The 22,456-nt window shown below is 50.5% G+C and overlaps 1 protein-coding gene across 6 annotated transcripts; it reads left to right on the top strand.

The window, feature by feature from the left end:
- The first annotated feature begins 3,186 nt into the window (after positions 1-3,186).
- HSPBP1 (HSPA (Hsp70) binding protein 1) lies at positions 3,187-20,138 on the top strand. Of its 6 annotated transcripts, none has more exons than XM_045532788.1 (8): positions 3,187-3,249; positions 3,862-4,162; positions 7,449-7,653; positions 10,898-11,122; positions 17,374-17,529; positions 17,687-17,783; positions 18,231-18,342; positions 19,800-20,138. In XM_045532788.1, the coding sequence occupies exons 2-8, from the start codon at positions 3,956-3,958 to the stop codon at positions 19,872-19,874; spliced, it is 1,077 nt and encodes a 358-aa protein (XP_045388744.1). In that variant the 5' UTR covers positions 3,187-3,249; positions 3,862-3,955; the 3' UTR covers positions 19,875-20,138. The 6 variants fall into 6 exon arrangements, with proteins under 6 accessions (XP_045388744.1, XP_045388742.1, XP_045388740.1 ...); XM_045532786.1 differs by lacking the exon at positions 3,187-3,249 and adding an exon at positions 3,296-3,531; XM_045532784.1 differs by lacking the exon at positions 3,187-3,249 and adding an exon at positions 3,381-3,531 and having other exon boundaries at positions 3,859-4,162.
- The last annotated feature ends 2,318 nt before the right edge of the window (positions 20,139-22,456 follow it).

Here is a 22,456-nt window from a genome sequence, read left to right as displayed (position 1 = left end):
AGACGCAGGGAGGGGCGGAGGGATGCGGAAGAAGAGAGGATGGAGGGAAGGATGGAGAGAGCGACATGGGGACCCAACAGATAGGGGCAGAGACGGAGGTCCACAAAGAGAGATGCAGATTGACACAGAGACGCAGAGACAGAGACAGCGAGAGAGATGGAGACCACTAGAGACAAGACTGCGGCAAGCGGTGGGGGAAGAGCAGGGGGTGGGACTCGGAGACAGAGCAGAGATGGGCACGGACAGAAGAAAAGGAAGGAATGGCAAGCAGGGAAAACAGGGACAGGGAGATGGTGAGAAAGCTGTAGAAGCAGAGTCAGGGACAGAGAGAGTGAAAGATGTGGGGAGACAGAGGGATGGGAGAGAGATGTAGAAAGAGACCTACAGAGAGAGGGGGGGGGACTGCAAGGGGATGAGGAGGTGCACACAGGTGGAGGGACAGATGCTGAGGACAGGTAGGACAGACTAAAGTAGAGAATGAAGGAGACAGAGACAGAGAAGGGAAAGCATTTGGGGAGTTGCTGACCCAAGTCTCAGCTCTGTTTTCCCAGCCCCCCCAAGCCTGCCAACCCAGGTCTCCTTGGGCAAGGTCTGTGTCCCCACCAGTGTCAGGGCTCCATATCTACCCAAAGCCCGGGGTGATTTAGGACACTTCTTGCTCCTACAGAGAAACTTCCAGAACCCCCTGTATATTTTTTCAGATTCCTGTGTATTCTCTGTGCTTGCCAGAGGGTCCCCTAGATCTTTACGTGGGCCCCAGTATAATCCATACCTCCCCACTGTAGCACACCTGCAGATCTGTGCTCAGCCCCTGAGTAATCCACAAGCCCCCATTTGCTTTCCACGTAATCCATAGACTCTTCTATGTCAGGTACCTGAAGGTGTTAGGCACCTACTTAATTCTGAAGTGCCCTATAAAGTGTATCCAGGAGCCTTTTGGCTCCTGTGAGATTCCCAAGTCCCCTATTCAACAACCTTCAGTCCACAAGTCTTTACTGAGTGCCAAATCTGAGCCAGGCACTGTTCCAGTTGGTAAGATATGGCAGTGAAGTAAATCAGCAAAAATCCCTGCCCTGTGGGGCTTCCATGCTAGTGGAGGAGGCAGATAATCAACAAGACCAACAAGCAAAATATGTGGTATGTTAGATAGTCATGGTCCCAGCTAAGGAAGTGACTAAAGCAGTAAAGAGGGTTAGGAAGTGTTTGTTGAGGGGGGTGTAATTTTAGATAAGGTGTCCAGGAATTAGGGTTTGAGCCATGCGGATATAGGGCAAGGAGCATTCCAGGTAGAGGAAACAGCAAGAGCAAAGGTCCTGTGGCAGCAGTGTGTCTGGTGTGTCGCAGGAACATTGGAGGGGCCATTGTGGCTGGAGAGTGAGCAAGGGAGTGCAGGAGGGAATGAGGTGAGGAAGTGGGACATATAAGGTCTCAGAAGCAGCATAACCATATGTCTTGGGTTATGTCTGGTACTCTGTAAGTATTTTTTTTTTTTTTTGAGACAGAGTCTCACTTTGTTGCCTGGGCTACAGTGCCGTGGCATCAGCCTAGCTCACAGCAACCTCAAATTCCTGGGCTCAAGCAATCCTTCTGCCTCAGCCTCCCAAGTAGCTGGGACTACAGGCATGCACCACCATGCCTGGCTAATTTTTTCTACATATTTTTAGTTGTCCAGCTAATTTCTTTCTATTTTTTGTAGAGACGGTCTTGCTCCTGCTCAGGCTGGTCTCAAACTCCTGAGCTCAAATGATCTGCCCACCTTGGCCTCCCAGAGTGCTAGGATTACAGATGTGAGCTCTGTAACTATTAATGAGCCCCTTTTTGCTCCCATTGTCTGCTACAGATGAAAAATTATAATATATGATCATCCTCCCTATAGGTCATTGTAAAGCCTATGGCTTTTATAGAGTATGTGAGAACTTTCATCTAGGCTGCTAGCATATTATTCATATATTCACATATATGACATATTATAGACAATTACATGTTACACGTATACATGTCATATATGTGGCATTATATATAATAATATATATAATAATATATATGTGCATATGTATTATAGAAAGATTATATACAGAAAAAATAAGCTGGGCATGGTGGCACATGCCTGTAGTCGCAGCTACTTGGGAGCCTCAGGCAGAAGGATTGCTTGAACCCAGGAGTTTGAGGTTGCTGTGAGCTAGACTGACGCCACAGCACTCTACCCCGGGCAACAGAGTGAGACTCTGTCTCAAAATAAATAAATGAATAAATAAATAAATGTGTGCTGTTTTAAGCCAACAAGTATTTGGTAATTTGCTAACAGCAGCAATAGAAAACTAACATAATAGGGCTTCCACGTACACAGAACCACCTGATATCACAATTCTACAAACACCACACATACACACACACACATGCACGTGGGTGTGCACCCACTTGCACTCACACTCACAACTTATCTGTTTGGTCTTCCCATTTTTGCCCAAAACATGCCCTGGCACAATCAAGGCCCAGCAGGTGCTCAATACATTTGTGACTGTAGGCCCACCTGAAGTTGAGCCCAACCTTTTCTGGGAGGGAAAAAGCCTTCTAACCAGGACCAAAACAAAGGTTTCTTTAAGCCCAGCTCAAGGGATACACCTCCACAGCCCAGGCCCGTCCCAGGACATTCCCAGACCTAAGTCCCAAATTCGGTGCATCCATGCATCAAGGCCTCCCCAGCAACCCCCTTCCTTTGGCGCTCTGAATCTTGACACTAGCTCTGGGGCATTTTGCTTCCTGGCTCCAGGCCTGGAGAATTCCCTCCTCTCCACCTGGCAGGACATAGGGAAGAGTCCATGAGGGAAAGGCTGGGTGATAAGAACGGTCCACACGGGAGACCCACCTGACGAATGGGGAAACTGAGGCTGGGGTGGTGGTGGACCTAAGGCTGCGTAAGTCAGATAGTGGAAGGGAAACGTCAGGGCTCCAGTAGAAAGAAGATGGGATGGTGGCCCTGGCGGAGGGGAAAATCTGAGTTGGGAGGCAAGGCTCAAACCTGCCTAAGGGTTAGGTACCACTGCAACGGGGTGGGCGGGGCCCTGACGGGCTTGTGGGCGGGGCTTAGGAAGAGGAGGGGCTTACTTGGGAGAGGCTGAAAGGCCTAGAACAAGGGCGGGAAACATGGGTGTGGGCGGGGTTAGAGGTGGAACCGGACCTGGGGGCGGGGCCTCTACGTCAGGACACGGATGGAACTTGCAAAAAACCTCAGGAGGCGAAGACTCTAAAGTGCGAGAACTGGGCCGGGGGCGGGGCTTAGACGTGTAGCCTGAACCTGGGGGGCGGGGCCTGACTGGGAGGGGCGGGGCCGAGTGCAGTATCCAGCCAGGTGGGAAGGGCGTAAGAGCCTGGCAAGCAGCCTTAGCCACTTCCATAACCCGAAGTTGGGTGGGTGTGCCGGGAACTTCCGCGTAAGACCTGCGTATTTCCGGTCAAGATGGCGGCGCCCAGTAGCGTCAGGTGCAGGCGACTTTGTATTTAGGAGCGGCGGAGGCTCGAGGACCCGGGTAGGTGAGATCCGCCCCGCTCCGGCGTCCGTCTTCTGAGAGGAAGGAGAAGACTTGTTGCTAAGGAGACCAAAAGGAGGGCTTGTTGCTGTAGAGGCGGGGCGGTGGGGTTGCTAAGAGATGGAAACGTAGTGGAGATGGAGGAGGGGGGGTTGTTGCCAGGGAGTGTGGGTGGGGCCTGTTGCTAGGGAGGAAGGAGGGTCTTATGCGTTTGGGGAAGGGTCCTGTTGGTATGAAGGAAGGAAAGGGGGCTGTGGTTAAGGGGTGTGCGGGCAGAGTGGTTTGGGGCCATGGTGGGGCGCCGAGCTCCCCTAAAATGCCACCTTCTCAGCAGACCTTCAGGAGTTGACCGGTCAGGACGTCAGAGCTGCCTCAGCGGTGACCACCTTCTCCCTCTAACACATTCTTCCCTTCTTCACAAACGGCCTATGGCGGACGAAGGCTCCAGCGGCAGCCGCCTCCCGCTGGCGCTGCCCCCGGCCTCTCAGGGTTGCTCGTCAGGGGGTGGCGGCGGCTCCTCAGCGGGGGGCTCCGGCAATCCCCGGCCCCCACGTAACCTCCAAGGCCTGCTGCAGATGGCCATCACGGCGGGCTCTGAGGAGCCAGACCCCCCTCCAGAACCCATGAGCGAGGAGGTAAATGATGGGGACCCAAGAAGATGAGGGGCCTGGGGACAGAAGTGTCTTGGGAAGTGTGGCTTGGAGAGTTATAAGTTGAGGTCATCTTGGGTGGGAGGCGGCAGAACAGGTGTGAAGACATAATAGCCTGTATTTGTGCTAGATGGGGTCATTGTAGACTGAAGGTCAGATCTCAAGAGTGTCTGAGGGGACAGATCTCCAGAGCCACAGACCTGGATTCAGCATTGTCCACCTGTGTGACCTTGGGTGTATTACTTAATCTTTCTGAGCCTTAGGTTCTTCATTTGCAAATTGATGATAATAGTAATTATAACAGTACTTCACAGGGTAGTTCTGAGGTTTCAGTTTTAGTAGGGCTGCACACGGTGCCTGGCATTTAGGCAGCTCTTGGGAAGGCTGCAGCTTATTTTCATGAAAGAAGCACAGGCTGTGTGGACAGACTGCTTGAGTTTGACTTCATGCTTTGCCGATTGCTGTGTGAGCTTGGGTAAGTCACAACTCTTCTGTACCTCAATTTTCTCTTCTGTAAAGTGGGGATAATAATGATACTTACCTTATGGAGTTGTTTTGAAGATGCATAGCAATTTTTATATTGTTTTATTTGGCAATTACTGTACACAAAACATCGTGCTAATCCATTTACATGCATGATGTCTGAACCTTCATGAAAGCAAATGGGTAGAAAAACATTAAACAGCTTGTCCAAATTTATTTAGGACTGTCCTCTCAGACACTCTTGAGATCTGATCTTCAGTCTATAACTAAGGAGCCCTCTTATGAGTACTTAACCTGGCCTGGCTGAGAAAAACCAAATTCCAGTGGTTAGTTCTCAGCTCTCATCTCGTTTGAGCTAATAGCAGCATTTGATTACTCCCTTCTCCTTGAATCTCTTCATTTGGCTTCTGGGACAACATAGTTTCCTGGTTTCATCCTTACTCTCTGGTTCTCCTCTGTCTTCTGTTTGTTCTTCCTCGTTCCCCAGCCTCTTAATAATGGAGTGCACCGGGACTCAGTCCTTGGGTCTCTTCTCTTATCTACTTTCTTTTTTTTGTTTTTTGAGACAGGGTCTCGCTCTGTCACCTGGCCTAGAGTGCAGTGGCATCATCATAGCTCATTGCAACCTCAAACTCCTATGCTCAAGCAATCCTTCTGCCTCAGCCTCCTGAGTAGCTGAGACTACAGGCACACGCTACCATGCCTGGCTAATTTTTATGTTTTTTGTAGAGATGGAGTCTTGCTCTTGCTCAGGCTGGTCTCAAACTCCTGGCCTCAAGCCATCCTCCCACCTCGGCCTCTCAAAGTGCTAGGATTACAGGAATGAGCCACCTCACCTGGCCTCTTACCTACTTTTGCTCACTTCCTTTGTGATCTCATGTGTTGGGGCTTTACCCTAACAAGTCTCAAATTTAGATCTCTAGGCCAGTGGCTCTTCATGGGAATGATTTTATTCCCCAGGGGACAATTGGCAATGTGTGGAGACATTCTTAGCTGTCACAACTCAGAGGGAGGGTGATACTGGCATCCAGTGGGTGAAGGCCAGGGATGCTGCTCCACATCCTACAGTGCACAGGATGCCCCTACAACAAAGAACTATCCAGCTCAAAGTGTCAATAGGGCTAAGGCTGAGAAATCCTGGTCCAGGCTGGACCTCTGGCCTGAATTTTAGGTTGGCTATTTATTATTTACCTTGGACCTATAATAGATCCCTCAAACTTAACATGCTCAGGAATGATCTCTAATCTCTACTCCTGTTCCAAACCTGCTTTTCCCACCATTTTCCCCATGTCCTCCTGGTTGCTCAGGACAAAAGCCTTGGAGTCATCCTTGACTCCTCACTGCCTCACACCTTGTTATCTCAGAATGTCGTATTGGCTCTTTTACACAAAGTCCAGGACCTGACCATTCCTCCCCACTCCCTCTCTCCTGCCTGCTCAACAAGACCCAGCCTCTCCAGAGTCTCCTTACACTGACCCTTGCCTCCCCTCAGTCTGTTCTGAACAGTAATGGAAGTGTCACCAATCCTCTGCTGGGAGCCTCTGGCAGCTCCCCCACCTCATTCGGAGGGGCCTCCCAGGTCATTACAACAGTCCACAAGAACCCCAGTAATCTCCCTTCGCCTGTCCCTTCCCCCTTTCACTCTGCTTCTGCCACATTGGCCTCCTGGCTGTTTCCTCTGCCTGGAATATTCTCTCCCAGGTGTCTGCCTGGGCTGCTCCCTTACCTACTGCTTTACCCTCGAACATCACCTCCCTGAGACCCTCACTGACCATTCCATTTAGTTCTGGAGCCCCACCTCGGGACTCCCCATCCCCAGCCCACTGTCCGCTTGACCGTGTGGCGCTTGTCATATCACCATATCACGTGCTACATGTTTTGCTTATTTTCTTTATCTGCTCCCCCACCAGAATGGTGAGCACACAGCAGGGGCTTTTGCCTGTCTTGGCTTAGGGCTGTGTCTGCAGTATTTAGAAAGAGTCTGAGTAAAAAAATACTCAGGCTGGGCATAGTGGCTCACGCCTGTAACCCCAACACTTTGAGAGGCTGAGGCAGGAGGATCACTTGAGGCCAGGAGTTCAAGGCCAGGAGTTCAAGACCAGCCTAGGCAACAAAGCGAGACCCTGTATCTACAAAAAAAAAAAAAAAATTAAAAAGTTAACCAGGCTGGGCACGGTGGCTCACGCCTGTAATCCTAGCACCCTGGGAGGCCGAGGCGGATGGATCGCTCGAGGTCAGGAGTTCGAGACCAGCCTGAGCAAGAGTGAGACCCCATCTCTACCAAAAATAGAAAGAAATGATTTGGACAGCTAAAAATCTATATAGAAAAAATTAGCCGGGCATGGTGGCGCATGGCTGTAGTCCCAGGTACTTGGGAGGCTGAGGCAGTAGGATCGCTTAAGCCCAGGAGTGTGAGGTTGCTGTGAGCTAGGCTGATGCCATGGCACTCACTCTAGCCCGGGCGACAAAGCGAGACTCTGTCTCAAAAAAAAAAAAAAAAAAGTTAACCGGGCTTGGTGGCGCATGCCTGTGGTCCCAGCTGCTAGGGAGGCTGAGACGAGAGGATCACTTGAACCCAGGCTGCAGTGAGCTACGACTGTGCTGCTGCACTCCAGCCTGAGTGACAGAGTGAGACCCTCTGTCTGTATAAAATAAAAGATGCTCAGTAGATATTTGTTGATTGGAGGAACAGTCAGCCTTCAGATGTTGGCTGTCATTATTAATGGCCGTTGTTCCCTAATTAATTACTGATAGATGTTTGCTTCTTTTCCCCACCCTCATCCCCCAGAGGCGTCAGTGGCTGCAGGAGGCCATGTCGGCTGCCTTCCGGGGCCAGCGGGAGGAGGTGGAGCAGATGAAGAGCTGCCTCCGAGTGCTGTCCCAGCCCATGCCCCCTGTGACCGGTGAGGCCGAGCTGGCCGCTGACCAGCAGGAGCGAGAGGGGGCCCTGGAGCTGCTGGCCGACCTGTGTGAGAACATGGACAATGCTGCAGGTACCCCAACCACACCAGGGTGTCCTGCCCCCTCTGCCCCCACATCCCCCTGCACCTCAGCCCTGTCCCTTCTCTAGGGGACCACACCACCAGCCTCCTTCCTGGCCTCCCAGCCTCTTCCCAGCCTCTACCCCTACACTGCCTCGAGGATGCCCTTCTTCACCCCACGCAGCCAGCCCAGTGGCAGGTTCGGTCCACCACTTCCTGGATACACTCTGAGACCAGCCATTTCTCTCCTAGTCCTCTGAGTGTCTATTGCCACTCCATAGAGTATGAGAGAAAAGGTGATTTGAGGCAGAGTGGGCAGGGAAGACCTCCCCGAGGGGTCATGTTTGGTCAGAGACCCGAAGTGAGGGTGTGAGTTGTGGGGTGATCTCTGGGAAAGGCATTCCAGGCAGGGGCACAGCCAGTGCAAAGGCCCGAGGTGGAAACGCTTCCTGATGTGTTCAGGGGTGGCGGCAAGTCCCTTGAGGCAGATCAGATCATGTGAGGAGCCAGGGGTAGGAGAAACATTGGGAAGTGCAGGGCCTCACAGACCGAGGGAGGTGCCGTGGGTTTATTCTAAATACAGCAGAGCCAACAGAAGGTTTGAGCAGGCGGGTGCCGAGCGAGACCCCACTTGGATTTAGTGGGGCGGAATGGTGTGGTCGTTAAGGATGTGGATTTGGGGCATCACTTCCTTGGTACATAGTTTGGGCTGTGCATGTGAGTTTGCACATGTCCCTGAAGCTCTTTGAACCCCTGGTTACCTCCTCTGTCCGCAGGCTGGTGAGGCTGGGATGAGAGAACCACCTGGCACTGCGCACCAGGCGCAGAGTAAACGTAGCCTATAGTGCGTGGGAGTCGGGTGTTCTCATTTTGGATGGGGGCTGTTGAGAGTTTGGGACGGCCTCCTACCCGTGATGAGGGAGCTCATTGGATGCTCTGAGAAGACCTACAGCAAAGCCCCCTCCAGCTTGCTTTTACCCAGTGTTTCCCAGACTTATCCCGGCAGGGAACTTCCCCTCCAATCCACAGGATGGCTTATAACGACTTTGCTCTTTCATTCATTTTTCGCTTGTTCAGGAAATATCTATTGAGCAGCTGCACTGTGCTAAACACTGTGCTGAGTCTCCAATCCCAGCAGCAGCGATTTTTACACCTTATTAGTAACCAAATGAGAATTAAAGCCAAAGACACCATTTCCTCCCTGATGTCTCTTTCTCTGTCTCTCTCTTCCTCCCTGTGTGTGTGTGTGTGTGTGTGTGTGTGTGTGTGTATTTTTTTTCTTAAAAAAGATGCACGATGCTGATGAAGATGGGCTGAGGGGAACATTCTCCCACATGACTGTTTGTCCCATTTATTATTATTATGATGATGATGATGATTTTTTGAGACAGGGTCTCATTCTGTCACCCTGGCTAGTGCAGTGGCATCATCAAAGCTCAGTGCAACTTCAAACTTCTGGGCTCAAGCAAGTGATTCTCCTGCCTCAGCCTCCTGAGTAGCTGGGACTACAGGTGTCCACCACGACACCTGGCTAATTTTTTATATTTTGTAGAGATGGGGTGTCAAGACATTGGTCAGGCTGGTCTTGAACTCCTGGCCTTAAGTGATCCTCCTGCCTTGGCCTCCCAAAATGCTGGGATTATAGGTGTGAGTCATCGCACTGAGCTATTATTATATATTGAGGTAAAAGTCACATAACATAAAATTAACTATTTTAAAGTGTACTACACTTCCATGGTATTTAGTATATTCACAATGTTGTACAGCCTCTATTTCCAGAACTTTTCCATCACCCCCAAAGGAGACCTCTATACCCATAAAGCAGTCACTCTCCATTCTCCCCTCTCCCCAGGCTGACAACCACTGCTCAGCTTTCTGTCTCTGTGGATGTGCCTGTTCTGGACATTTCATGTCAATGGAATCCTATAACGTGGTTTTTTGTGTCTGGCTTCATTCACTGAGCTTCATGTCTCCAAGGTTCATTCATGTTGTGGCACGTGTCAGCTTCATTCTCTCTGTGGCTGTTGTATGGAAAGACCAGGTTTTATTTATCCCTTCATCCACTGATAGACATTTGGTCATTCGTGAATGGTGCTGCTGTGCACATGCTGTTCAAGTATCCAAGTCCTGCTTTCAGTTCCTTTGGGTCTATGCCTAGGAGCGGAATTACTGGATCATGGGAACTCTGTGTTTCACTTTTTGAGGAACCACCACGCTCTCCAGGACCACTTTATTTACAAAGACAGGTGGTGGGCCACAGCTTGCTGACCCCTGGTCTAGTGTATGGCTCTCCTTCAGGGGGCATTCTGATTGTCACAAAGATGCAGGGGGTCAGTGCTGGCATTGAATGGTCCTGGGACCCTAATGCCCCAAATGCTGATGGAGTTGAGTTGTGCCAGCCTTGGAGGACCCCTGGTCGGGTGCTTGGAGACAGCCAGGGCTTGGAGGCAGGTCCCTGTGGGAGCTGGCCTGCCCCTCCCGGCCTACCTGGTGTATTAGTTTGCTAGGGCTTCCATAACCGAGTACTACAGGCTTTCTGGCTTAAACAACAAATTTATTTTCCCCCAGATCTGAAGGCTGGAAGTCTAGGAACAAGGTGTTGGCAGGGTTGGGTCTTCTGAGCCCTCTCTCCTTGGCCTGCAGATGGCTGCCTTCTCCCTGTGTCCTCACATGGTGGTTCTTCTGTGTGTTTCCATGTCTTAATCTCCTCTTCTTATGAGGACACCAGTCAGACTGGATTAGAGCCCACACTAGCAACTTCATTTTAACTTAGTCACCTCTCTAAAGACTCCATCTCCAGACTTTGGAGGCTGAAGTGGGAGGATCACTTGAGGTCAGGAGTTCAAGATCAGCCTGGGCAATGTAGTGAGACCCCATCTCTACAGAAAACAGAAAAAAATTAGCTGTGTGTGGTGGTGCACACCTGTAGTCTCAGCTATTCGGGAGGCTGAGGTAGGAGGATCCCTTGAGCGCAGGAGTTTGAGGTTGCAGTGAGCTGTGATGACGTTACCGTACTCTACCTTGGGCAACAGAGCAAGACCCTGTCTCAAATAAATAAATATAAATACATACATACATGCCCCATCAGAATGAGACCCTGTCTCAAATACATGAATGAATGAATAAATAAATGCTTCTTCTCCAACTACAGTCACATCCTGAGATACTGGGGCTTAGGATGTCACCCTGTGAAATTTTTTGGAGAGGGAGACACATTCAGTCCCAGCCTTTCTCTCTTCCCCTCTCTGCTGCACAGACTTCTGCCAGCTGTCTGGCATGCACCTGCTGGTGGGCCGATACCTGGAGGCAGGGGCTGCAGGGCTGAGGTGGCGGGCGGCGCAGCTCATCGGCACGTGCAGTCAGAACGTGGCGGCCATCCAGGAGCAGGTGCTAGGCCTCGGCGCCCTGCGGAAGTTGCTGCGGCTGCTCGACCGCGATGCCTGTGACACGGTGCGCGTCAAGGCCCTCTTCGCTATCTCCTGTGAGTGTTGAGGGGGTGGGGGTGGCAGTGGTGGGGTGGGGGGGCTGGGCTCTTGGGAGAGGGGCCAGCCAGAGCCGCCTACGGAGGTGGGTCCTGCAGGGATCTGCTGGGGGCGGAGGGAAAGGCACTTCCTTTATTCATTTATTCCTGTACTTGTGTGACTTTGTGCTGGGTGCTGGGAATGGAGTGGTGAGCTCGCCCAAAACCCCTGCTAGCCAGAGAGCACATGGACTGACACAGGAGCCTTGGGTAGGCGACGCCGTCCTGGCCCAGCGTGAGTGCTTTGCACACGGCACAGGTTTGCAGCCTGGCACTGTTGGCATTTGGGGCCAGTTTATTCTTGCCTTGGAAGTTGTCCTGTAGGACATTGTCTTCACCCACTAGGAATACACTAGCACCCCCAGCTATGACCGCCAAACATGCCTCTAGGCATCGCAGAGAGCCCCTCGCTTGAGCTCCACGGCCGTACGTGAGTCCTTTGTATCCTAACAGCCCTGTGAAGTAGGGACCCTTCTCGTCCTCACTTGACAGAGGAGGAAACTGAGGCATGGACAGGGTTGTGCAGCTCCACGGGGCAGAGCGGGCCTGTGCTTCCACCACGCTGCCTCCTGGGAGACAGGTGCCAGGTCAGGGACCGGCCCGTGGGGCACACTGTGTGCCAGGTGTTAACTTCCTCTCTCCTCATGCATGCCTCTGAGCTAGTGATGACCGAGTCCCTCCACACAGAGGAGGGGTCAGGCTGGAGAGGCCCAGTGAGGACACACAGCTGGGTCCAAGCCCAGGCGGTTTCTTCCTGTGTGTTGGTTGCTGGTCTGTGCCTGTGCTACGCTAGGACTCCTATTTAATTGTGTGTGTTTGTTTTTTTAAAACAATTTTATGGAGGTATAATTCACAGGGCATACAATTCATCTGTTTAAAGTATAAATTTAGTACTTCTTGTATATTCACAAGGTTATGCAGCCATCACCACTATCTAATTTCAGAACATTTTCATCCTCCCCCAAAACAGAAACCGTGTACCCATCAGCAGCCGCGCCGCTCCCTCCCCGCACCCTCTCCCCTGTAAGCTTGCATCCACTGTCTGGAAGGATTCAACTGTCCAGGACGTTTCATGCAAATGGAATCACACACTGTGTGGCCTTTTGTGTCTGGCTTTTACCCAACATAAGGTTCATCCGCGTTGCAGCCTGTATTGGTGCTTCGTTCCTTTTCATGTCTGAGTAATGTCTCACCGTATGGATGTGTTACCCTGTTCATCCAGCCATCTGGTGTTGTACATCTGGGTTGCTTCTGTCTCTGGGCTCCTGTGCTGCTGTGAACACAAGAGTGCACAGGTCTTTGTGTGGACATTGTTTCCGTTTCTCTTGGGTACATACCTAGGAGTGGAGTTGCTGGGTCACATGGCAACGCTGTGCTTATCTGTTTGAGGTTGGCTGTTTCTTAACTGCAGCAGCCTATGTGGGCATTGAAGTGGGGGGTGGGAGAGGGGTCCCAACTCCCTCTTTCTCTCCCCTGCCCCTGTGCATCCTGGGCCCTGGTCTCTCAGTATCCTTACCCCACCAGACGGGCAGATGGCGGCCCCCAGGGTGCAGAGGCTGGGAGAATTGGAAGGGTTTGGGTAGGTGCACATTCCTGGAGGGAGGAAGCTTTCTGGGGAGGTGAGGGAAGGACGCTTGGAGGAGGCAGCATTTGGAAAGTTACAGCCAAAACTAGGGAGAAACAGATGGACAGACAAAGAAGGGGTGGCTTAGCCACGAAGAGCAGGGAGGAGGACTTGGTGTCTGAGGACCCAAGAGCCACAGCGAGGGAGTTGGGGGGACACAGTTTTTTTGTTTTTTGTTTTGAGACAGAGTCTCACTCTGTTGCCCGGGCTAGAATGCTGTGGCGTCAGCCTAGCTCACAGCAACCTCAAACTCCTGGGCTCAAGCGATCCTCCTGCCTCAGCCTCCCGAGTAGCTGGGATTACAGGCCACCGTGCCTGGCTAATTTTTTCTCTATATATTTTTAGTTGTTCAGCTAACTTCTTTGTATTTCTTTTTTAGCAGAGATGGGGTCTTACTCTTGCTCAGGCTGGTCTTGAACTCCTGAGCTCAAACGATCTGCCCACCTCGGCCCTCTAGAGTGCTAGGATTACAGGCATGAGCCACTGTGCCTGGCATTACAGTTTCTTTTAATAACTCATATTAAAAAAGAAGTCAGTAAATGTTTTTTAAAAATCTGTGGATAGTCACATCACTGACAATTCAACAGGTGAAAAGAGCACGCAGTGAAAAGCCCCTGTCCCCGACCTACTCGATCCCCTTCCCAGAGAAAACCACTCTCACACCAGTTTCTACTACCAGAGATTTTAACATATCTATAAGCATATTGTGTGCATGTAGAGGGTGTGTGTATGGTGTGTGAGTGTATAGTGTTTGTGTATGTGAGTTGTGGGTGTGTGTGTGGAGTGGTGTGTATGGGGTGTAATGTGTGTGTATGTAGGGTGCATGGTATATACCTGTGGGATGTGCAGTGTGTATACATATATGTGGGGTGAGGGTATGTGTGGTGTATATGTGTGTAGGTGGCATGTGTGGTGTGTATGTGTGTGTATGTGTGTAGGGGGTTGTATGGGTGTGGGGGGGTGAGGGTGTGTGTGTGACATATGTATGTGAGATGCCTGGTGTGTACAAATGTGTGGTGTGTGCCTTCCACTTTTTCCTTTGTACCTTTGTACCTAACCAGTAGCAGACCATCCTGACTGTTCTGTGCCTTGACCTGCCTCTGTCCGTTGTGGGTCAGGAATGAGGGAGTGGCCCACCTGAATATTTCTGGCTTTGTGTCTTTTATGAGGTTGGTCAGCTGTCAGCAGGAGCTCCAGTCCCTGAAGGTTTGACCTCACTAAGCCTGTGCAGGTAGCACCTCATTTGACCCTCACAAACCCCCTCTAAGGTATGGGAACTTCCAAGGTGGCACCTCCTGTGGCTAGCTAGTTTTTGCTGGCTGTTGGCAAGAAGCCCCGGGCTGCCTGAGTGTCCTTACAGCAGGGTGGCTGGCTTCCCCACAGCAAAGCTGTCCAAGATGCAGGCAGGAGCTATGGGAGCTCCAGTGCCTTCTCATTCTTTTGGAGGTAAAATGCACACGACCATTTTAAAGTGTACCTACCATTCAGTGCCATCATGTGGCTGTCCAGCTACCATTTGGTAAGTTCTGTGCTAGGAGCCTTTGCAGGGCACATCCCATCGGCTCCTGCTGCCTGAGGCGGTGATGTAGCTGTGCTCCCTGCCCATCCCTGGAGGCCACTTAGAAGTGGCTCTTTGTTTGCACAGGGAAAGGCTTTCACAAAGATGATAGGGAGGGGTCCGATGGCTGTGTGTGTGTGTGTGTGTGTGTGTGTGTGTGTGTGTGTGAGAGAGAGAGAGAGAGAGAGAGAGAGTGGTGGGTCTGGGAGAGGGCCAGAGGCGAGATCAAGACCTTGTTTTTGAAAGCAGTTTTAGGTTCACAGCAGAATTGAGTGGAAGGTATGGAAAGTTCCCATACAGCTACTCCGCCAAGCGCACAGACTCCCCCATAGTTGACGTTTCCACCAGAGTGGCGCATTTGTTATAATGGATGAACCTACATGGACACATCTTTATCACCCACGGTCCATAGTTTACTTCTCTCTTGGTGTGGTACATCCTGTGGGTTTGGACAAACGTGTGATGACATCTGTCCACCACTACAGTATCAGGCAGAGTTTCACTGCCCTGCACATCTTCTGTGCTGCACCCGTTCATCCCTCCCTGATCTTTTTACTGTCTCCATAGTTGTGCCTTTTCCAGAATGTCACATAGTTGGAACCATGCAGAATGTAGCCTTTTTAGATTGGCTTCTTTGACTTCATAATATGCATTTAAGCTTTCTCCGTGTCTCTTTTTGGCTTGATAGCTCATTTCTTTTTAGCGCTGCATAAGCATAACTTTTTTAAGGGAGATGTGTGGGCCGCCACCATGATGACTTTGGTTTTCACTCTGAAAGCCATGGCAGCCATACTGCAACTCCTGAACAGAAAAGGGGGTGAGCACAGCAGGGGTGCATGGGAGGTGGGAGGTGAGTTAGGAGGTTTTGGTAATAATGTAGGCAAGAGATACAGGTTGAGGTGGGAAGTAAAGCAGTGGCTCCCAAATGTGGGCAATTGTGTCCTCCAGGGGACACTTGGTCAATGTTTAGAGACATTTTTGGTTGTCACAACTGGGAGGGAGGGGCTACTGGCATCTAGTAGGTAGAGGCCAGGGATGCTGCTCAATATCCTGCAGTGCACAAGACAGCCCCCAGCACAGAATGACCTTTCCCACCCCACCCCCCGTCAGCCATGCCTGGGAGGAGGAACCACCGGAGTAAAGGGGAGTGGCCACTCCTGGTGCATTTTGCAGGTAGAGCCAACAGGCTGTGCTTGCTGATAGTGTGTGTGGGGTCTTCATGTCTTCCCTTCTTCACAGGCCTGTTTCTTTATTTAAATTTCATAAGATTTTTTTTTTTTTTTTTTGACGCAGAGTCCCACTCTGTCACCCTGGCTAGAGTGCCGTGGCGTCAGCCTAGCTCACAGCAACCTCAAACTCCTGGGCTCAAGCAATCCTTCTGCCTCAGCCTCCCAAGTAGCTGGGACTACAGGCATGTGCCACCATGCCCAGCTAATTTTTTCTCTATATTTTTAGTTGTCCAGCTAGTTTCTTTCTAGTTTTTAGTAGAGACGGGGGTCTCGCTCTTGCTCAGGCTGGTTTGGAACTCCTGAGCTCAAACGATCCGCCCACCTCGGCTTCCCAGAGTGCTAGGCATAAGATTTTATTTAACCCAGTATATCCAAACTATTATTATAATTTCAACATGTAATTAGTATGGAATATTAATGATGTACTTTATATCTTTTTGTCCTATGTCTTCAAAACCTACTGTGCATTTTACAAATAAAGCACATCTCAATTCAGACGATGAATTTTCAGCGGTGGGCATGGAGTATAGTTGTACCAAGGCAACAAACTTGTGTTTAATGGAAAATACTTTACACTGCTTCAATTTTCTACTTTGAGCTTAAATGTATTGAACTTAAATGAAATGAACAACTTAGTTCTTCAGTCACACTGGCCATATGTCAGGTACTAGTAGCCACAAGCTCCTGGTAGCTTCTGTCCATCCTGGACAGCACAGGCCTAGAGCTTATCCAAGAGCTGGTGCCTTACTGGAGATGCCACCCACAGGCTGGCTCTTGGCCAGCTCCGAGGCCTTCTGGAGTTCTCATTGTCCTCAGGATAAAGGTCACATGTGCTCTATAGTCTGGCTCTCTGGCCCTCAGTTTCCTCATCTATAAAATGGGATTCTGAGAACACCCACCCTAGGATAGTTGTGAGGATTAAAAAGAGATAATGCTCCCATCAGCAGAGGAATGGATTAAAAAAATGTGTTGTATCTACATGACGGAATATTATGCAGCCATGAAAAGGAATGAAGTACTGGTACAATTTACAGTGTGAATGTCTAAGCTCTTTTTATGTCAGAAAAAGAAAAATAAAAGAAATAATTATAAAAAAAATTTACAATGTGAATGGACATTGTAAACATGTTGAGTGAGGGAAGCCAGACACAAAAGATCACATATTTGTGAATCTGTTTATATGAAATGTCCAGGTAGGCAAGTCCAAATAGATAGAAAGTAGATCTGTAGTTGCAGGGGTTGTGGGGGAGTGGAAGTTGGGAGTAACTGCTAATGGGTATGGAGTTTCTCTTAGGGGTCATGAAAATGTTCTGGAGTTGTTAATGGTGATGGTTGCACAACGTTGTGAATCACTAAATTGTACACTTAAAAGGGTGAACACTATGGATTGTGCATTATATCTCAAAAACATACTTAAAAAAAAAGATAATGCAGGCTGGGCAGGGTGACTCACGCCTGTAATCCTAGCACTCTGGGAGGCTAAGGCAGGAGGATCGCTTGAGGCCAGGAGTTCAAGACCAGCCTGAGCAAGAGTGAGTCCCCATCTCTAGTAAAGATAGCATAATTAGCAGAGTGTCGTGGCGCATGCCTGTAGTCCCAGCTACTAGGGAGACTGAGGCAGGAGGATTACATGAGCCCAGGAGTTTGAGGACCTGCTTGTATAGCACAAGTCCATGGAAATTGATGATGATGGTGGTGATGGTGATGGCGATGATGTTGCTGGTGATAACGATGGTGATAGTGATGATGATGGTGGTGGTCATGGTGGTGACAGTGAGCTCAAGGCCCTGCCCCACCCCAGGCCTTGTCCGGGAGCAGGAGGCTGGGCTGCTGCAGTTCCTCCGCCTGGACGGCTTCTCCGTGTTGATGCGGGCCATGCAGCAGCAGGTGCAGAAGCTCAAGGTCAAGTCGGCATTCCTGTTGCAGAACCTGCTTGTGGGCCACCCTGAACACAAAGGTGGGGCAGCCACCAAGGGAGGGCAGGAGTGGGGGGAGCAAATGCCCTGGGGAGGGTGTAGGCATGGGGAAGTGGGGGGGAAAAGACATCCCAGGGAGGGTGTAGGTGTAGGAGACCAGTGGGGCTGCTGCTCTGACCCCCCCAGCCCTTCCCCCAGGGACCCTGTGCTCCATGGGGATGGTCCAGCAGCTGGTGGCCCTTGTGCGGACAGAACACAGCCCTTTCCACGAGCATGTGCTTGGAGCCCTGTGCAGGTGCGCTAGGGCCCTGAGAGGATGGGGCCTGGGGTGGGTTCTCCATGGTGGGAGTGGCTCAGGAACCAGCCCACCAGTCTCCTCTTCCCCAGGGACCCAGGAGTTGGGACCTTCCCTGTGGGCACGAGGATGTAGGGCCAGAGAGGAGTAGGAATCACAGAGCCTCAGTTTCCTCACCTGTAGCGTGGGCTGACACAGTGGCTTGGGGGGAGGGGGAGAGTCTTTCTTACATGCCCTCAACCCCCACAGTACAAGTGGATTATTGCCTAACAAGTGACAGAATGGAGCTACCGAGCGAGCAGGTTCTGAGAGTCGACTGTATCGCAGGCACCATGCCAATAATCATCATCATCCCTGGGCCAATGTGGGGCAGCAGTGTTCAGTGGGCGTGTTGGCAATGAGACCTATAGAGGGACATTCTAAGGGGTTGCTCTCATTTCCCTGCAGCCTGGTGACAGACTTCCCACAGGGCGTGCGTGAGTGCCGGGAGCCTGAGCTGGGCCTGGAGGAGCTCCTCCGCCACCGCTGCCAGCTGCTGCAACAGCACGAGGAGTACCAGGTGCGGCGGTTGGGGGAGGGGGTGGGGGGCAAGGAGGACCAGGTGTGGTGGGAGGTGGGAGGAGCCAGCCTGTCCTCGCCACTGGGGGCCCTAGGGTCTGTTGGTTCAGGCCTTTATGCATTTACTTATGGTCCATTCAGCAAACATTTCATGCCTCCCACTTGCCCAGTGCTCTGTCAGTGTGATGGGGGTGGGGACAGCAAAGCAACGGGGTCATTGAATGATTAGCCAAATTACCTAATATAATTATTCACATCATATCACTCAACTATCTTAATGATTAAATATTTCATTAAATTGACAAGAAATAACAAAAGGTAAATAACAACCAATTATTTAGATAATAAATATCAAGTGATACATAACAAGTCATGAGATATTTAATTAAATAGATAACGAGACCAGTGATAACTCATTAGATAACTAAATAGATAAGTAACAAATAAATGATAAATCATAAGTAATTGAATAGCTCAGTTAACCAGTTGTTAAGTAATTGATTCATTCATTGAAGTACCTACTGCCCAGATGTTGATGCTGCAGGAAACGTGCCCATCTTCCTGGGATGTCCATTTTATTGTGTCCATTTCTCTGTGGACATTGTCAAGTGTTTCCAGAGGGGCACTGGATGTAGGGATGACCAGGAGAGGCAAGATACCCAACCCCAGCTGTTCACCCAGACCTTATCACAGGAACCATGAAGATAAGTGTCTGTAAGCTGTGGGGCAGGGATAGCTTGGGACCATTCTGGCCTGGGGTTCCAGCTGGGGAGAGTGTACGTCATTCTGTGGTTTCAGGTGGGGAGCATGTGGGTTCTGCCTTCATCCCCTAGACATCCCTTAAGCCTCTGGTGTGCCAGACCCTGGGCCAAGTTATGGGGGCCCCCACCCTTGAAGGCTACTTCATATCCTTTGTACATTTATCTACTGGGTGTGCAATTGATTTTTTAAAAAGCTCTATTAGTGTTAAGTACATTAGCCATTTATGATATGTATCACAAATATTTTACCCTCAACTTGTTTTTCTTTCATTTGTGTTTCCTTTTTTTTTTTTTTTTTTTTTGCTATGAAGTTATCATTTATATTTGTGTTTCAACCTATCAGTATCTCTTTCTTTCTTTTTTTTAAATTGGGCAATACCTGCTTTCTTTCTTGGCTTCCAGGGTTTGTACCCATGAAAGGGGTTTTGAGCAGGGAGTGACAGGGGTCTCTATCTAGGAGTTAAAAAGAGCCCAAGGGGGCTAATGTGAGCACAGACCAATGGCGTGACATGGGCAGCTTCTAGTTCAGTAGTTCAGACACCAGTGAGAAGAGAAACAGTGAATCATGGATCTGAGCAGTGGTTAGAGAAGGTTAGGCACCAGGAGGGAAGAGGAGCCACCTCTGGGTGCCAAGAGTACTGGAGGTAGGGTCTGGCCTCTGCACTCAGGGCTCCCACTCTGCCTTCCCCCAATCTAGGAAGAGCTAGAGTTCTGTGAAAAGCTGCTACAGACATGTTTCTCCAGCCCAACGGATGATAGCATGGATCGATGAAACCAGGTGGCTTCTTGGTTCCCCCCTCCGTGGGAACCCCAGGCCTCCTGCCTCCCTCTCCACCCAGGAGGTCCTCTCCCAAGGGATCACAGGGCTTCATTGGTGACTTGGCCCAGGATGTGTCAGCTCATCTCTGCACAGCCCCCTGGAGGGGGCACTGAGAAAGGCACCAGCTCTTTGGACCCCCACAGCCTCTGCTCTCTCACTCTTATCCCTTCTGATGTCCGCACTACTCTTCCAATAAAGGTGTTTCTCTTCCTCCTCCTTCACTGCCGCCTTTGTCCCCTCCTCTGGAGGGTGCATGGGGGAGGGTGGGAGGGACACGAGCTTAAGGGACTTGGGGAGTCACTAGAGGAATAAAAAAGTGTTGCTCTTTATCATCCACAGAGCCGTTGTCTCCTTTAATCTTCCTGGCCTTTCCTGAGAGGGAGTATGGGGGGTGGGGTGGGAAACATCTGTCTTTTTTGGCCACCTGGCATCATGAATTCCCTTAGAGTCGAGTCTCTCTAAGGGAGAAGCCATTTTCTCTCCCAGCTTCCCTTGCAGTGGTCATGTGACTTAAGCTCCACCAATCAGAACCCACCAGTGGTCGGGCTACGGGAGCTAGCCATACAAGAGCCCTCGGCCCAGGGATCCGTTATGCCCAGGGTGGGAGCAGATGCGCGTGGCTTCTGGAGAGGGTAGCAGAGATTCTGGCGGTAGTGTCGGAGCCCAGTGCTGGTGATGGAGGAGCTCTGTGTTCCAGATCAGGCCTGTGGTTGGGCGTGGGCTTCATTCCTGACTGCAATGCACCAAAACGACTCAGCAGTTTTCTCAAAGATTTGGGGGAGTCTTCCTCATCTCCGTGAATAAATTCCTTTTCTGTTTAGCTAAAGGGAATTTCGTCATTTGCAGCCAAGAATCCTGATGCCGTTTTTCAAGACAGAAAGCTGTGCTCAGGGTGGTTAATCCCTGGCTAAGTTCACACAGCTAGGATTCAAACCTGGGCTAATTCCAAAGTGTGCACCTCTTCCTTGTGTCTTGGTTTCCTAGCCACCAGCTTTCCTGAGCCTCCATCTTGCAGACAGCAGATCGTGGCACTCTCAGCCTCCATGACCGCAAGAGCTAATCCCTCAAAATAAATTTCTTTTTATATACCTGCATATATCCTATTGATTTTATTTCTCTGGAGAACGCTGCCTAATACACTCACTGCTGCTTCAAACTATGTAACACTAGGAACCTGGGTCCACTTTAAAACAAGATCTCAAAGATGAAAAGAGACTAGCAAACCTAAGGAAACACATTGAGGACTATGGTAAACTAGATTGTGCAGCAGATATTCCCTTCCTCCCATTCCACCTTCATGAGAGAAATATACTTTCCCACCCCATGGTGGGTGGAGTGTATGCACCTGCCGGTTGACTTCAGGCTTGACCATGTGACTTGCTTTGACCAATGGACAGCAGCAGATGTGAAACGACCAGAGACTTGAAATGTGCTAACACAGTTGGGCTGATGTGCTTGCCTTTCATTATGAGATGGTGCCCTGGGTAGTCCAATGGTGCATGAGCGATATGGGGAGCAGGAACCAGTCTAACCAATCTTAACACCTGCGACTCCAAACTGTGACATGATACATGCCACCAAGGTTGTCTGTCATGCAGAATAGCTAACCGATACAGGAACCAAACCACACCACGTGCAACAAATAGACTAAAAGAAACATGGCGAAAAAGTCAAATCATTGACAAGCGTTAATCGGTTAATGCTGGTGATGACAGAGATTAAAGCAATGAAAGAGAAGCTAACAGATGTGAAGGGCAATGCATGATTGGCATCCTTGAAAGAACAGAAAACTAGAACACGAAAATATACTAAAATATATAATTCAAGAAAATGTCCCTAGAATGAAGGTCCTCACACGCAATTACTCATTTGATCCTTACAGTAGGCCTCTAACATGGGCAGGGAGGAGAGCTATGAAAGCTGGGGAAACTGAGGCTCAGAGCCAGATGGGACCTTAATGAATATTGATGTTAAGGTCTAGGAGGACCCTTCCAGTTGATGTTGTTAGTGGACACTGTGCAAACCGGCAACAATAGCGATAGCCAGGTCAACGGCCTGGAGGTGGGACTGAGGTCCCTCTGAAGCTCAGAAAAAGATTGGAGAGAGGAACCGGCAGCGGGACAAAAGCGCCAGCACTGGTTGGCAGGAAAGCCAGGGATGGATTCCACAGGAGCTCGATCCTGGCACCAAGGCAGGAATGTGATTGGAGGAGACAGAATAGCGAAAGGCTTTCCAAACGAAGTGAATGGGAAAGAGAAATTCCGGAGCAAGATGCTCACTGGATAGCGGAATGGAGTCGGAGAGAAACTGGCCGCCGGCCGTGCAGCGGCGCCTGCGCACCGAGTCGTCTGGGTTTATTCCGGGCGAGACTGTTGGCACAAACGGGCGCAAGCGCATCTACGGCGGAGGTGTTCCGGGGTGGGCGCGCCCGGGCCCAGCGCGCACGCGCACTGCAGGGCCCATGGACACGGCCCCTCTCGCACCTGCGCACCGAGACGGCCGAGGGAGGGCGGGGCCTCCCGTCTCCTCCTGCG

The sequence above is a fragment of the Lemur catta genome, chromosome 19, assembly GCF_020740605.2.
Source record: "Lemur catta isolate mLemCat1 chromosome 19, mLemCat1.pri, whole genome shotgun sequence".
NCBI lineage: Eukaryota > Metazoa > Chordata > Mammalia > Primates > Lemuridae > Lemur > Lemur catta.
Note: the sequence above shows the minus strand (reverse complement) of the source record. Positions and strands in the feature narration are given on the sequence as shown.